Here is a 12172-nt window from a genome sequence, read left to right as displayed (position 1 = left end):
TTGTATATTTTGTATATTTTTAACTCTGGGGTGGTTGAAAAGGAGTTCTGGGTTTTTTTTCTGCTTGAAGACTCCACAGAATTCACTGTCAGATGCTTTATTTTGATTCTGCACTGTGCTATAACTGCATGACACAGCAGCTATAATTAACTCTTCCATCATTCTCCTATTCATAAAACAGAAAACCTTTGACTTACTTTTGAATTATTATCTCCACATTTATTCAGTTGGAAAAGTGATGAGGCTTTCCCTAAAGAAAGGGGAATTGTTCTTACTACCAATTTTTTTTTCTCATTTCTAAAAACAGAGTCAGGAAATTATTTTTATTTTTAATTTTTTTCCTGGAAACATCTCAAAAAAAAAAAAATCTTTGATTTGCTGAGGGTCACGTATCCCTGAAACACCCTGGAGAAGTGGAAATTATTGATATTATCCTTGTTTCCCCAAAGTTGTGTGACATTCAAACTCTTATTGTAGAATTTATCAACCTGTTAAGCTGCTGGTTCATCTCTTGGAAGTCTTACAGTGTTACCCAGGGATTATCTCCTTTTTCCCAGTGGAATACTCTGATTTTAAGTCAATTCCATATTTTAAACATCCTCATTAAAAAAAAAAAAAAGCTAAAAATAGCCTGTTCCCATTTTAAAGCACTCCTTAAATAGAAATTCAACACTGCCTCTTATTTAAAAGCTACAATTTTAGCAAAGCAGAATATTTATGATGCTGTAGGAAGCACGTAGTTGATCATAATATTGAGTATCAAGATGTGAGAAGGGAAAATAAAAATGTGTACGGGGCAGAGGTTTGTTACAGCCCTAAAATCTTATTTTAGCCTTCCCTGGGGACTGGGGAACCACGTGGTTCTGCTGTCAGCTTGGGAATTATTTTCAGCTTCTCTCCACACACATTTTCTGACTATATTTGTGGATTAAAAGAAGTTTCTTTATTCTTTGCCAGTTTATTTCATCATAGTAGGCGATTGCTGATGTTACCCCTTGAGACTACTGAAGGCCTGGTCATGTGGGGCTGAATTTATCCTTCTTTTCCCAAAATTCTCTAGAGAAGAATTTGGAATTTAAGGAGGATTTGAGGTGGATCCAGCACTGCCAGAGTTAGAAGAGCAGGAAGCAGGAGGAATGGGATAAATGGGCAAAAGATGAAGAGTGGATTGCAGCGTGCTTCGCTTTCAGCAATTAAATAGTTTATTAATGAAGAGGGCACGAAAACAGGTTGTACAAATGCAGGTGTGGTTAAAAGAGAGACAGTTTATGAATTCAGGAGAAAAATGAGGTTGTGAATGGGTGTCTGGGTGTAGGAAATTCACCAGATGGGAAAGGGAAATGTTATTTTATATGAAATAAGAGGTTGGGTGGTTCGGTGTGGCTGCCCCTTGGCAGAGCCCGTCTCAGCAGAGCAGGGCAGGAGGAAGGGCTCTGGTTTTCTCTCCCTTTCTGGCATGGCTTTATTTTCTCTCCTCTCCCAAAGTGACACTGAACTTCCTCCTCCACGGACGGAGGAGTAGGAGGAGAGTGTGTGGGAAAGACACCCAACGTGAAGCGGCTCGATGGCGACTGGTCGGGAGGGTTGTAATGAGAGGGTGAGACTGGGAGGAGAGTTTCTCATGTTTATTATGACTTCTGCATTTTTGACCTTTTTGTTTTGGTTTGGTTTGGTTTGGTTTGGTTTGGTTTGGTCTGGTTGTGTTTTTTATATCCTCCTTTGATTGTAAGTATTTTGGGACAGAGATTGCCCACTCTTCTGCGCCTCCAAATATAAAGGGGACAGAGCCTGGGGACTTGGAGAAATGTGTTTTTAGCTCTTTGTTACACCAAGAGGTTCAGGAAAAAAAAAACCACAAGAGTTTTCTGGCATGTTTTAAGAAAAATTACTCTCTTGCTGCTACCCTGGCATTATAGAAACAGTACACTTGCAAAAAAGGAGTGTGGTAAAAGAGGTCACAAAATCAAATCACCATTAGAAGCCTGACATGGTTTCCCTGAGAAAAGACTGGGAAAAATTAAACAATTTAATGTAAAGAAGGACTAGAAGAAGCCTGTGAAATAATTTAAGATACAAAAAAGATAAACTCATTTATCATTTCTGAGGCAATATGGAGAGGAACAGGAAAAAAAATGAATCGAAAGCAGCAGCTTTAAAACCGATGGGAGTTATTTTTGTACGTGGCAGATCTCCCCCCTCCAGCCTCCCGAGTTAAAATTCAGCAGAATTTTTTTAGCAGGCTGCTTGGTGTAATGGAGAATGAGAGTCTCCAGGGTTATGTCAGACAAAATTATTTTTAGCCATGTTCTAAGCCCTGGTGCCTCGGGGAAGGAATCAGCCACTGAAGAAGATGACGTGTCCCCACTGGGCAAGCTTTAATAACATTATTCTCTGTATTTCTCAGTCTCCTTGCGAAGCCTCTAACGATCTGCACCGTCGAGAGTCGATGGACTAGATTGACTCCCCTCTATCATCTAATATGCAAATCCTCTTCTGCTGTAATTATTGTTTATAAAAGACATTCTTGGGGCTGAATTCTTTATACCCTGAAGTTGCCTGTTGAGGCTGAGCCTGTAAATAGTGTTTGCTGGTTCATCCACTGTCCACCCAGGTTATTCCCGAGCAGTTGTCACCCTGATTTTCTCCCACGAGATTTTCATATCATCAGAGGGAGGATCCTTTTTTTTAAAGATAACACAAGAGGCAATAAGGAAAATTCCAGGGTGACTCTGGGATTGACAGCACCACCTGAGAGCATGAGAATATTTCTTTTGTGGGTACATGGGAGGGATTTTCAGGCTCCAGCAGACCTGTGTGCCCTTCTCTGTATTTCTCCAGTCTTCCCACGCAGCTCCTAAGCCGATGGAACGTTGTATTACACTTAATTAAACCTCTGCCGTTGTCACAGTGCGTAACAGGATCTAGCTGACATTTTACCCGTACTCTTTTCCCTGCCTGTCTCCTCTGAGGTCTTTGTAGGAGAATATTTGTAGAATGACACTAAATTCCTGTGTAAAACTGAACTGTGTTACGGAAACAGGATTTTCTGCATCAGGCAAAGGAGAGAGGAAGGTCTATAGATGAAGAAAAACCTCTGGGTTTGCTATTTAATTAAAATCCTCGTGTCCTGTGATCACTTTGCACTCATCTCCTTACCTTCATGTCATTTCTAGCAGTGACTCCAGCAGCAGCTCGAGCGACGAGTCCCCGGCACGGTCAGTTCAGTCGACAGCCGTCCCAGCGCCCGCGTCCCAGCTGCTTCCATCTCTGGAGAAAGATGAACCCAGGAAAAGTTTTGGGATCAAGGTTCAAAATCTTCCAGTGCGCTCAACAGGTAAATTCACTTGGGAAAAGCAAAACAAGGGGAAAAAAAAACAACTAAAAAAAAGGAATAAGAAGCAGGTTAGAGACTGGTTAAATAACCTTTGTCAGGTCTTTGACACGGCAGCCACGTGCTGTCTCCCAGGATGAGATTCTCTCTCTGCTTCTGCCTCGGTTCTTCTGTGACGGTGGGAAAATTGCTTAATTAGTGACCATCTGTGAGAAATCCTGCAGGTCCCTCGCTGGAGTCCCTGGGCTTGAGCACTTAGAGCTACTGGAACTAGTGCCTGGAAACAGTCACGTTGGATTTCCTTGGGGAAAAAAATGGAAGCGACTCTAAATTTTTCACTTAAAACTTGGAGTATTTATTCTCACCCTGTTTTTTAATATAAAAAAATTCAGGGTTTTCTTTTGTAATGTTGAATGCTGTAAAACACCCAGGAGTGTATTCGTCACGGTGTTGAATAGTGTGGTAAATAATGCAAGAAAGCAGTCACTGAGGAGTGCAGGTGATCACTCTCTGTTCCCTTTGCTCAATCCAGGAGAGATCCATCCCACAGAAAAATGAGGACGGGATGATTTGTAAAACAGTTGTAACATAAATCATGGATACAAAGGCACTGGCTGAATTAAAAGAATAATTAAAAATTATTTTATTAATTAAAAACTATTTTGAATTAAGTTTTGAATTCTTTAATATGAATTAAAAAATAACTTGGTGAGCAACATACCTCACAATGTTAATATTATTATTTCTATAGATTTTATTTCTGTACTATTCCTTGAAGTGACGTGATGCTGAGGTAAATACCCCACAGATCCCCAGCAGATTATGTGGTTGTGAGTCAGATTTTGCAAAATCTGCTGAATCTTTTTGAATTGACTGAACTGAATGGTGTGTAACTTTGATCTGCGTTCCAGGTGCCTCATCCCAGCTTTGGAAAACTGCTCTACGCAGTGTCTGTGTGGGGTTATTAATGAAGTAACACTGTTTATTTCTTCTTCATCTTGAATTAGGTGTCTCTTAGCAGTAATAATTATACTCTGCCAGCTTTAGCGATGTAAAATCCTGCGTGTGTAGTTTCTTGGGTTTAAAAATCAAGGCAAATCGAAGGATCAACCAGAAGCTTTTCTCATTGGCAAAATTAACATCCCAGATCAAAAAGGCACTTTTGTCCACACTCAGATTCAGGTTAAATGGGGTGAAGTCACATTTCAGAAGGAAAATCAGGTTTCTTTATGTCTTTTATGGTGTTATTAAATTGGTAAAAAAAATATATATATGTTTTTATTGTACTAATGTTAATTTGTTGGTTTAGATACAAGCCTTAAAGATGGACTTTTCCACGAATTTAAGAAGTACGGGAAGGTGACGTCGGTGCAGATCCACGGGGCTTCTGAGGAACGGTATGGACTGGTGTTCTTCCGACAGCAGGAGGACCAGGAAAAAGCACTAAATGCCTCGAAAGGAAAACTTTTCTTTGGCATGCAGATTGAAGTCACAGCCTGGATAGGACCAGGTAAGGTCTATGCTCTTCTTGCACTGGATGTGTGGCCGCTCTGGGCATAATTCACAGGCTGTTGGAAAGAGGCAGCAGAGGAGTAAGAAATGTTAAAACTGCTTTTCTGCAGAAACATAATTTAAAGAAACTGGGAAATATACCAGAATAAATTCCAGAGCAAGAAGAGTAGGTGCTCTTAAGTCAAATAGAGGGAGTTCCAGTCTTAAACCTCAGAGACAGAAACCTGCCATCCTCTCAAGCAGTGGGATTTGCTGGCTGCTGGTAGAATCAATCTCATCTTCCATGTCTCAGCGGAGCAGAAGCCAGTGGGTGGTGTAAGCATAGTGCTGAGTCCTCACAGGCTTGGTTTGTCTGCTTTTAATTAAAACAGCTAACGATGGCTGCAGTTTTGAGGCTCAGGCAGCATCGCCCGAATGACCAAGCATCAAGAGAAACGTGGGCAGCAGGTCGAGGGAGGTGATTCTGCCCCTGTACTCCACTCTTGTAAGGCCCCACCTTGAGTACTGCGTCCAGTTCTGGAGCCCCCAACACAAGAGGGACATGGACCTGTTAGAACGAGTCCAGAGGAGGCCACCAGGATGATGCGAGGGCTGGAGCAGCTCTGCTGTGAGGACAGGCTGAGAGAGTTGGGGCTGTTCAGCCTGGAGAAGAGAAGGCTCCGGGGAGACCTTCTAGTGGCCTCCCAGTACCTGAAGGGGCTACAAGAAAGCTGGGGAAGGACTTTTCATAAGGGCAGTTAATGACAAAACAAGGGGAAATGGGTTTAAACTGAAAGAGGGAAGGTTTAGATGAGATATTAGGAAGAAGTTCTTCACTGTGAGGGTGGTGAGACAGTGTCCCAGGTTGGCCAGAGAAGCTGTGGCTGCTCCTCCCTGGAAGTGTTGAAGGCCAGGGTGGATGAGGCTTTGAGCAACCTGGTCTAGTGGAAGGTGTCCCTGCTGCTGGCAGGGGGGGTGGAACTGGATGATCTTTAAGGTCCCTTCCAACCCAAACCAGCCTGTGATTCTATGATTCTGTGACCAACCAGTGCTAGCCTTGAGCAGATGGTTCAGTTTTCAGTCTGTACTTCGACTGCTTGTTTAAAAATTGATTTGTGAAAACAATCTTCTTCCATGTGCTGTTCCCCAAGTACAACGAAGCCTTATTTGAATTCAAGCATTAAAAGAGTAAATTTCTAGAGAAGCAGTTGGAGAACGCAGCTGCCTTTCACCTGAGGATGCTCAGATTCCTCAGCACTCACCCAGTGACGTGACACAGATTTCAAACTGCACAATAAATAACAATCCACGAGTGCAGTGCTGAGTATCTTTGTCAAAGACGTTGGTTACTCTCATTCAGATCGTATCTCCCCGTCAGGAAATAGCCTTGAACAAACAAATCACCATGAACTGAACCCACATGAAAAACACCTCTGGGTGTTACAGATTTCCTCTTCTCTTTTTACTTCTAGAAACAGAAAGTGAGAATGAATTTCGTCCTTTGGATGAACGGATAGATGAGTTTCACCCCAAAGCAACAAGAACTCTCTTCATTGGCAACCTGGAGAAGACAACCACCTACCACGACCTTCGCAACATCTTTCAGCGCTTTGGTGGAATAGTGGTACGTGAATTCCCCCTGCTCTACAGGGTGTCACTGCCCCTTCTTTCTGTGCAGACCTGTGAAATGCTACCAGCAGTGGGTAAATCCTGGTGTTGATGACAGATAATTCAGGATTTATATAATAATCTGAGTCATTCATCTTGCTGGATTATACCTGAAAGGTTTTCTTTGCATTTAGAGTGAAATCTTGGCTCACATATATTGAGGGGGTAACTTAGCAGTAGAAACAACCCAAGGAACATTGACCAGAAATGGGTCTTCTGCTATCTCAGTGTGTTTGCAGAAAAGCCTGTCTCAGTATTTGGGGTGTAAACACACTTGGTGTTATTTTCACATTGAATCAGTACAAGTCTGTGAATTCTCAGTTTCCTCTTGATTTCTAAAACAAAAAGTTTAATTGCTGCATGTGGAAGTAGCCATCAGCTCTCCCAGTCTGTGCCCTGACTGCAGAGGTGAGGAGCAGCTGGATTAGTGGTGGCACACGTGGGATTTGGGTTTTCAGCTGTGCAGGTGCATCTGAATGAGATAGAGCAGCAGTCATCCCTCTCTCCTCTCTCTCCTCTCTCTCCTCTCTCTCCTCTCTCTCCTCTCTCTCCTCTCTCTCCTCTCTCTCCTCTCTCTCCTCTCTCTCCTCTCTCTCCTCTCTCTCCTCTCTCTCCTCTCTCTCCTCTCTCTCCTCTCTCTCCTCTCTCTCCTCTCTCTCCTCTCTCTCCTCTCTCTCCTCTCTCTCCTCTCTCTCCTCTCTCTCCTCTCTCTCTTCTCTCCTCCTATTAATACTGAATTTAAGAGAAATTTTCCAGAAAAGCAGAGTAACTATCCACAGTCAGTTTAATTAATACAACCTGGACTTCAGCACTGCTGGTTTATTTTATATGATCACTTGACAATATCCTTTTGGTAGCTGTGGCTGCTGAGGAACATCTTGTACCTTATTTATTCTGCTCTGAAATATCTTTATAACCGTTGAGGTATCAGTCATGCATCCCAGGAACCCCATAGGTACTTCCCCCCAGAAGGAGGAGGAGGAGGTGTGCTTCCATATAGGATGTGGACAGATAGAAAATTTACATTTCACCATGTCTGGCAGCTCTTGTGCATCCAGCCTCTGCTGTGTCCTTGACATCAACTCTGATTTATGAATTCACACGGTGTCTGTGGCTTAAACCCTTTTCTGATGTTCTACCAGCAGAGCTGTCCTGATAAAGATGTTTATCAGTAGTAGTTCACTGTCTTATAAATTGGCTTTTCTGTGAAATACTGCCGTCCTGCCAACGTTATTAATCGGGCAGAACTGCCCAACAGTGCTGCCTTGCGCAATTTCCACGAAAACTTACAAGCTCAGGTGCAAAAGGGACCAGTTTTATAACCTTTCTGGTGGATAATGAGCAAAATCATGATACTTTATTTGCTTGTCAGAAGGAATTGCTGTGGCCCAAGATGAGTGGTCAGGTATAATTTGCCACGGTTGCAATAGTGCTACTTCAGACTCTTGGCAGCGTGGTCCTCTGTTAGTGTTCCACTTCAATCACTAGGCCAGGGCTATAGAAGTTTAATAGTTGTGTAAATCTCCCTGTTTACTTCTCTTTTTCCCAGATAAAAAGCTCTTGGGTGAGACCATATCAAACTTCTACCTTGTCCCTAAATGTATTAACCATGAAATTAGCCTGTCTTGGATGTTGGAACATTTGTGCTTAGATTTGAGTGCTGGCATTGGCACGTAGCTCACAAAGGAAACTTGTGCTATTTAAACAAATACAACAAAACACTCCACCTTCTATTTTCAGCTCGGAATGAATCATCATATCATGAGTTGTTCAGAGGCTTTCCATACATTTGCCAGTACGAGTGCTGAGCTGGAATGTTAACCAGATACCAAATGTCAACTCCAAGCTTGCTGGGTTTTCTAAATTGATTAAAATCGGCCTTTATTAGGGTTTTGTAGCTTTTTTAAATTTTTTTTTGGTGACTGCATTTACTTTTTGAATGAGTCTTTGATTCCTTGGGATCAAATACCAGCAGTGCCAGAAGATGAGGGGTTTTTTTTGACCTTTGCCATATCAGTGCCAAGATGGTTCCAGAGACGAGTCCAGCATCACTTTCTGCTTCTAGGAGGGTCATATTTAATTGGGGAAAAAAAAACCCCCTCTTGGCTGAGAAATGAAGATCAGAGCAGGTTGTTTTCTTTTGAGCCTCTGCAAGTGAAAATTAATCTGTATTTCTTTGATTCTGAATTGTCTCTTCTTGACAGAATATTAACAAACTAAAGCTACTGTTTGTTGATCGGGTCAGGCTTACTTCTGCGAGGTTGAATTTTAAATCTGCTTTATGAAGAGCTTTCCCTGCATCTGTAAGGATTTGCTTTTGCCATTCAATGAGATACAACACAACAGTGAAGTTTTTAACCCTCTACTGTTGCTTAAATCTGCTCTCTGAAGAAAACACTAATTAAACAGCACTTGTTGTGCCATGTATCCCTCTCAAACAAAAGTCCATTTAGATCTAACTGACCCTGTTGAATGTCCTTTTCGGCCTGTCACTGACTCTGGATTGTTCTGTTTTGTTCTGTTTTGGTTTGGTTTGGTTTGTTTTTTCCCCAGGATATTGACATTAAGAAAGTGAACGGCGTTCCTCAGATTCCTGCAGTACTGTGATATTGCCAGTGTGTGTAAAGCAATTAAGAAAATGGATGGGGAATATCTTGGAAATAACCGGCTCAAGGTAAAGAAATCCTCCCCTGGTCTGTATCCTTCTCCTTGTTACATTTAATGACACCATCATAGGATATTTTGCAGCAGTATAATTTATGGAAGTATGTTTTTTTAAAGAGTAGGCCAGATTAGAGTGATAATTTCAACCATCACTGGGATTAATCAGCATATTTTTGTTGGCTGTCTCAGCAAGGAGCCCCAGGATTGAGTAGATTTGGAGACTGACATTCCCTGGCCTTGAAGGTCCATGTCTGGCACGGCTGTGCTGGGAAGCTGTACTGGTCCTGATGACAAAACACAGGCTGTCAGTCCCCAGAGCTGTCAACCTGTCACTTCAGCTGCAATCAAATTGTAGAAGAAACAAATGTTGTTAAACACTGGATTTGTTTAAGTGTGCAGAATTATTTTCATTATAGAATCATAGAATGGTTTGGGTTGGAAGGGACCTTAAAGCTCATCCAGTTCCAACCCCCCTGCCAGCAGCAGGGACACCTTCCACTAGACCAGGTTGCTCAAAGCCTCATCCACCCTGGCCGAGAACACTTCCAGGGAGGAGCAGCCACAGCTTCTCTGGCCAACCTGTTCCAGTGTCTGACCACCCTCACAGTGAAGAACTTCTTCCTAATATCTCATCTAAACCTCCCCTCTTTCAGCTTAAAGCCATTTCCCCTTGTTTTGTCATTAACTGCCCTTATGAAAAGTCCTTCCCCAGCTTTCTTGTAGCCCCTTCAGGTACTGGAAAGCTGCTAGAAGATCTCCCTGGAGATCTTATTAATTGCTATTTGATTATATTTTTTTTTTGCCATACTTGCACCTGCGCAAGATGCTAATTTTAGAAAAATCCATCGTAATGACAAACTTTCTTCAAATAACTCTTTAATTAGCCCTGCTCTGTTCATTTAGTTTAACTCTTGTGAATTAATAACTGATGGAAGTTTTACCCTTTTGTGTCCAGCTGGGTTTTGGAAAGAGCATGCCTACAAACTGCGTGTGGTTAGATGGGCTTTCTACAAACGTTACGGATCAGTATTTAACTCGACATTTCTGCCGATACGGGCCTGTGGTAAAGGTAGGTGAGAAGCTTTGACGTGTGGTTTGAAGTTGTTTACTGTCTTCTTTTCTTCCCATCCTGTCCTTTCAACCCCAACTGTCCAGGGCTTTATAACTCAGGTAGAAAAATTCTCTCTGGGGGTATAATTTGACTGACAGGGCTCTGTAGTTTTGCATCCTCTTGATTTGAGATGTAGAGCAGTCGCTTCTGGTGTTTTGAAAACATAAAAAAACCCCCCAAATCTATTTTGAATGAGCCGAGATAATGAGTATTGGAAACATATTTGTTGCTCTTGTGCAGTACAGTCTCTCCCCAACAATCAAGGCTAACATTGGAGGAGCACCAGTTTAATTACATAGTTACACTCGTGCATGCTAATTACATAATTAGACGTAACTAATTCTTATTTTTTTTTCATCAGACCAAAAAAAAAAAAAGACTTTTTAAAAGCATTTAGGATAGTCACACTGACAAAAAATATGTGAAAAAAGAGAGAAAGCCAATGATGGTGCCACATACCCTTATCCCACAGCGGGAGCGTGTTCCCTGCCCCGCTGTGGGTCTGTGCTAGAGATTTACGCACGTGCTTAAACTTAAGCCTGTGAGTTGCCCCATGTATTTCTGTTGGATATTGATGTGCTTAAAGTTAAGCAAGACGTGCAAATCTTTGCAGGATCAGGGTCTTGCCTCCTTAAAGGATTTTTTGTGGGTTTGTGTTGCAGCTTTGCCATTCTTTATTGTAGCTGTTGTTGCTTGAATAATAAGTTGATGTTGCTAAAAGAAGCTGATATTTGGAAATTGGGCATTTAGCAACTGACGAGTGGTACTGCTGACTGTGATTAACAAAAACTGGTTCCATTTTGGGATTAAATGTTCCCTTTACCTTTTTTCCCCCCTAAAACACATTGGCAATTTTTTTTTTTTAAAAAAAAAAACAAACCTAAAAGTAAACAAAGAGAAACTCCAAAACTCAAGTCACCAAAGAAAAAAAAAAAATAAAAAATTAAAAGTAAAATACAGAAAAACAAAATAAAGGCATAATATACCTCAAGCCACAATATCCACAATTCAAAGCAGTCCCGTGTCCTTTTATTGTCTCTTCATTACAATAAGCCTCATCAGAAAAGCCTGGAAATTTACCTTGCTAAAAATAATTTTCTTACTGGTTATCCTCCTGACTGTAGGATTTTGTTGGGACTGACATTAAAAGTCCTGTGGATGAGGCTCTTATTTGGTTTTTGTTTTGTTTTTTTGTTTTTTACAGGTGGTGTTTGACCGCTTAAAAGGCATGGCCCTGGTTCTCTACAATGAGATTGAATATGCACAAGCAGCTGTAAAAGAGACCAAGGGGAGGAAAATCGGTGGGAATAAAATTAAGGTGTGCAGAATGACCTCCAAAACAAACCAAACAACCAAAAAAATAGAGAAACAAATTGTATTTAGGCCTTAACCCCTTCAAAACTGGCATTTGCAGACTGCCAGGCCAAAGGAATGCTTAGTGGGATGTGTGTGTCCCAGATATTAAAGGCTTAAACTTATTTTTTCCCCTCTACTCGGCTTATCAAGATGTCAGGGTGTTTGAATTGTTACTTAGAAAAGCTTTTTCCAGTATTCTGCCGTTTGTTTCACTGAACTTGTCTCTCTGAGCTCCTGAGTGTTGGTGTCCGTGTTACTACCTCATTCACCCCAATCCAAGGCAAATTTTTAATCGGTTTTTGTGTTAGAAAAGTGCAATTTGAAGGTGTGAGTTCCTCTGGGATCATAACACATCCCTGCATTTCAGCTGCTCCGTGCTGATGTCCAGGCTCTTCACCTGCCCAAGGCAATCGGTGATGGCTTGTGCGCCGTAGTCATGGGGTACAGCAACCCAAGAGTGCAGTCTGCTCTGGGGATGGCAGCTCCTTCCTTGGAACAGATTTATAATAATAATACTTTAAAAAAAAATAATTATTTATAATAATAATAAA

General features: G+C 41.6%; 1 protein-coding gene across 1 annotated transcript; it reads left to right on the top strand.

The window, feature by feature from the left end:
• The first annotated feature begins 1564 nt into the window (after positions 1-1564).
• On the top strand, positions 1565-11549 carry LOC104527638 (msx2-interacting protein-like). The gene is made up of 8 exons (XM_010171410.2): positions 1565-1597; positions 2405-2442; positions 3174-3334; positions 4641-4841; positions 6295-6446; positions 9044-9164; positions 10110-10223; positions 11470-11549. The coding sequence occupies exons 1-6, from the start codon at positions 1565-1567 to the stop codon at positions 9095-9097; spliced, it is 639 nt and encodes a 212-aa protein (XP_010169712.2). The 3' UTR covers positions 9098-9164; positions 10110-10223; positions 11470-11549.
• The last annotated feature ends 623 nt before the right edge of the window (positions 11550-12172 follow it).

This window comes from Antrostomus carolinensis, unplaced genomic scaffold (assembly GCF_000700745.2).
Source record: "Antrostomus carolinensis isolate BGI_N321 unplaced genomic scaffold, ASM70074v2 scaffold30557, whole genome shotgun sequence".
NCBI classification, from domain to species: domain Eukaryota; kingdom Metazoa; phylum Chordata; class Aves; order Caprimulgiformes; family Caprimulgidae; genus Antrostomus; species Antrostomus carolinensis.
This window is presented reverse-complemented; position numbering and strand designations above follow the sequence as displayed.